At 40.0% G+C, this 3,997-nt stretch overlaps 1 protein-coding gene across 1 annotated transcript; it reads right to left on the bottom strand.

Annotated features, from left to right (window-relative positions):
• Positions 1-992: 992 nt before the first annotated feature.
• On the bottom strand, positions 993-3,683 carry LOC138611178 (uncharacterized). The gene is made up of 4 exons (XM_069684153.1): positions 3,665-3,683; positions 3,359-3,583; positions 2,999-3,277; positions 993-1,858 (listed from the first exon to the last, which is right to left on the bottom strand). The coding sequence occupies exons 1-4, from the start codon at positions 3,681-3,683 to the stop codon at positions 1,728-1,730; spliced, it is 654 nt and encodes a 217-aa protein (XP_069540254.1). The 3' UTR covers positions 993-1,727.
• Positions 3,684-3,997: the final 314 nt, after the last annotated feature.

Here is a 3,997-nt window from a genome sequence, read left to right as displayed (position 1 = left end):
TATACGTTCCATTGAATCCTGGGGATTCCAGCTCCATCACATCCATTCTTTATTGCATCCAGGACGTGAAATGCTGGATGGCAAAAAACTGTCTTCAGCTTAACGACAACAAGACAGAATCTTAGTCATCTTTGACTCTGAACTAAAATTTGACACACAGATCAACTCCGTGGTGAAAGGTTGCTATTTTCATAATATAAATGAGATGGTGTCAAGGAACATTGCCAAACTTAAAAGAATCCTCTCTCTCAACGACATGAAAACCGTCATCACTGCATTCATCTCCTCAACACTAGATTACTGCAACTCACTGTACCTGGGTGTCGGCCAGTCCTCTTTGTCTCGCCTGCAGCTGGTGCAGAATTCTGCAGCGAGACTTCTAACCGGTTCAAGAAAAAGAGACAGCATTAAACCGATACTAGCATCCCTGCACTGGCTGCCTGTTAAATACAGGATTGATTTTAAGGTTCTTCTAATTGTTTTAAGGCCACACATGGGCTGGCACCCCTGTATATCTCAGAGCTCCTTTGCCCCTACTCCACCACGAGGCCCCTCAGATCCTCAGAGCAACTGTTTCTAACTGTTCCAAGGTCAGGGCTAGTGGGTAAGGGAGACCGCGCCTTTGCAGTGGCAGCTCCAAAGCTTTGGAATAGCGTACCATTTTCCATCAAATGTTCCCCCTCCACTGACTCTTAAAGATAAAACTCAAAACGTACATGTTTTTTACGGCCTTTGGTTGCTCTTAGTGTTTCTGGTGTTTTAGACACATATTACTGCTTTGTATTTGTTCTATTGTCATCTATTGTTGTTTTTTGTTGCTTTGGTGTGCCGTTTATTTTAAACTTGTACAGCACTTTGGTCAACTCTGGTTGTTTTTAAATGTGCTCTATAAATAAACTTGACTTTCTTCAGTCATGTGATTGATTGATTGCTTTTTAAAGCCTCACACCTAAAGTAAGAAAAAGTCACTGACACACGATCTTTAGGCTTCTTTTAATTCACAAAGTCACAAACAAAGAAGACGAGTACATAGCTTAAGAAGTATCCAATGAGGTGCTTGAACAGATATTGAAAATGAGCATTTCATTTACAAAACACACACATAGGCTGTATATACCAGTGTGTATTCTTTTCTATAATCTAAACAGGAGCACAGAAAGTGTTACACATAGGCCTACTCATCGAAGCTTTTTCTTGTAGCCTTCTTAGTTTGTCTTTTTCATACACAAAAAACTGTATTTCTGCAAATAAGATCCTCTAAGAACATTGTTCATATGGTCATGTCTGCACAGTTAATCCGTTTACACAGAGAAGTATAAACTATGTAGAATAAACAGCATTTGAGTTAAAGATGCACTTTGGATTTATCTTGCAAAGAAACAATGTTTCTGTTCACATCATGTTTTACTCACCAGAACGCATCGTGAATATGTTTCAAGAGTTGCAAAATGTTTGAATCTATTTCCCTCCTAAAAGACTTTAACAAAAGCACAGTTTTACAAATATTTGAGTTCTTTCATTGGATGCATCCATGTTTGCAGTTTTATACCTCCTCTAGCTACATGAAACTGCTGTTTTACCATCAACTGTGGCTACATCAGCTACACATGCACAACATACACAAAACATGGACTGAGTCATTAAAAACAAACGGCTCCACAGTGCTGCTGGGGGTCAAAACGTCCACAGGGAACCTTTAACTAAAGAGTTATTTGTAATATAGTTGTTTATTTTGTCTTCTTGAGCTTCTCTATGACGTGAACACTGATGATGGCGGACACCATGATGATCAGACCGACAGAGAACACGGCTGTCTTCACCTGGCACACAGAGATACCAGCGGAGACACTCTCTGAATCTGAAACACAACATAACAAGTTGTTTCATTACAAATATGACACAACTGATCAAGGTTATGGCACTGCAGCACAACAGGAGTGGAGGTCGCAAAACAAACCTCTCTTTATTTCAGACCAAGCGGCTCCAGTGTTTTAAATGAAGACAATGTGGAAGTGCAAAAGACTTCAGTTCCTAGAGTTTACACTTGATGCTGGCTCCAGAAAAACAAAAAAAACCCTCATTAGGGCGACATCAACACAGTCACACAGTCACACAACTTAACTTTGTTGTGTTTTTGTTGTTGGAGCCTTTTGGGTATTTTTTCATACAAAAATCAACAAATATTCGGTCTCTCTCTGTGATTTTCTGTCTGACCAAGAAATCTGTGCTCCTGCTCTTCGGTGAGTTAAATTCTAGTATCATTGTTTTGATATTTTTGCACAAAGTAGCAGGTATACTGCGCTGCCACGCCCAGCTTGTTAGCTCATTCAGTGTTTGTTACGTTTATTTATTCTTCAGCTGGTATATAGAGGTCAGGATTGTTGTCAGCTTTTCCCCAGAGAGATTACAGCGGACCGTAGTGATGAGAAGACCGCTTATTTTAAGTGTCCCGGTACGCTTTGTACGCTTCGTTTGAGTGCGCTACTTTTTTAGTCTGGTAAACAACTACGCTCAGTCACCACGAAAGATAGAGCGTCACACTCTGGGTAACACAAAGTTAAACTAGCTCATTCACAAGTTTATGAGTCAGCCACACCTGTAGACTGTTTAGCTTTGATAACCTGATGTTTGCCACCCCCTCATGACCCTCGACCTCCACGCTCTCGTCCAAATATGGTCACTTCTGGCTCCAGAAAATCATACAAGGCAGCGAGCGAATCCCAAACTCAAGGCTCCATTGATGCAGTCGAGAAACCAATGGGTGACGTCTCAGTGGCTACATTCATTACTCAAACAGACACATAGGTCCATATCAGCATACAAAACATAATAATATAAAACAAAAAGACAACAGCACTAGGATACAATCATTACGGTCCACAGGTCCACAGATTTGTTCCAGACTTCTTAACTGTTTTCTTTAAGAAAGAAATGCTTATATGCTCCAAACTGTTAACTTTGCATCATTATCACCAATTTGTTTTGTTCTTAGTCTTACCAGCAGACTTTTTACAAAGATCTTCAATCCCCTTGATGTCCTTTTTCCAGCTGACCTGGTTGCTATGGTTACAGATGACAGAGCCATTCTCCAGGTAGACACGGAGAGAAGCAGCAGATGTCGAAAACTCTGATAGTTCTCCTCTCTCATGAGAGCAGGTTTGGTTTACACATGTAAAAGTGCTGCTGATGAGAGAGTCCAGAGTGCTGCAGGTCACTGTGAGGTTACTGGAGTCTGTGCTGCAGTGTTTCACTGTCAGCTTCACCGGGGACACTGGATCTGCAGGGACAATAACAGGTGTGAAGAGTTTTGAAACAGAGAAGTACTTTGTATTAACATTTAACATTTTAAGAAACTTACCCTGAACTGTGACCTTGTATTCAGCTACATCTATGCGATGGTCAGCAGAAACATCTGCTCTGTAATCTCCACTGTCATCCTCTTGCACATTCTTCAACAGCAAAGAGAGATTTTGTGCAAAATATTCAGCTCTTCCTGAATAACTCCTGAAAATAGTTTTACTTGTCTTAGAATATCTTACAATATCTTTACTTTCATTGACACTCCATATTAAGAGATCTGACTCTCATAGATCAACAGGTTTCTCCACATCCAGGAGTAAATCATGTCCTGTCTGCACAAACACAGGAGTCACAGCGCTGGTACCTGCAAGAAGAAAAGACATTCAAATAATCTGTACGTATATTATCTGTATTCAGTATTTACATATTAAATTGTCTCCTTGTATGTGAAGGTGTAAAAACACACCTGAAACAGAAGTGAATGTTGGACTTACATTAAATGAATCTCTTAATGAATACTATTATTACTCCACATGTATGCTGGATGTGTAAATAGGAAACTGCTTATAATCTTCCTGTAACAACACAGTGATACAGTAACATCACACTTCTGCTCAACATATCTACAGACAACAGTTTGTGTGATTTCATACAGAAAGGTCAGACACAGTTTTTGGTGACTCATTGTATGAATGTA

The sequence above is a fragment of the Semicossyphus pulcher genome, unplaced genomic scaffold (genome assembly GCF_022749685.1).
Source record: "Semicossyphus pulcher isolate SPU_LCO1_2020_fin unplaced genomic scaffold, fSemPul1.0.p SCAF_7, whole genome shotgun sequence".
NCBI lineage: Eukaryota > Metazoa > Chordata > Actinopteri > Labriformes > Labridae > Semicossyphus > Semicossyphus pulcher.
Note: the sequence above shows the minus strand (reverse complement) of the source record. Positions and strands in the feature narration are given on the sequence as shown.

Excerpts from the sequence above, each read along its gene's own strand:
- LOC138611178 (XM_069684153.1), bottom strand. Across the intron at positions 3,278-3,358 it reads ATACAAGGTCACAGTTCAGG|ATCCAGTGTCCCCGGTGAAG; the intron begins GTAAGTTTCTTA and ends TTGTCCCTGCAG. Across the intron at positions 1,859-2,998 it reads TCTTTGTAAAAAGTCTGCTG|ATTCAGAGAGTGTCTCCGCT; the intron begins GTAAGACTAAGA and ends GTTGTGTTTCAG.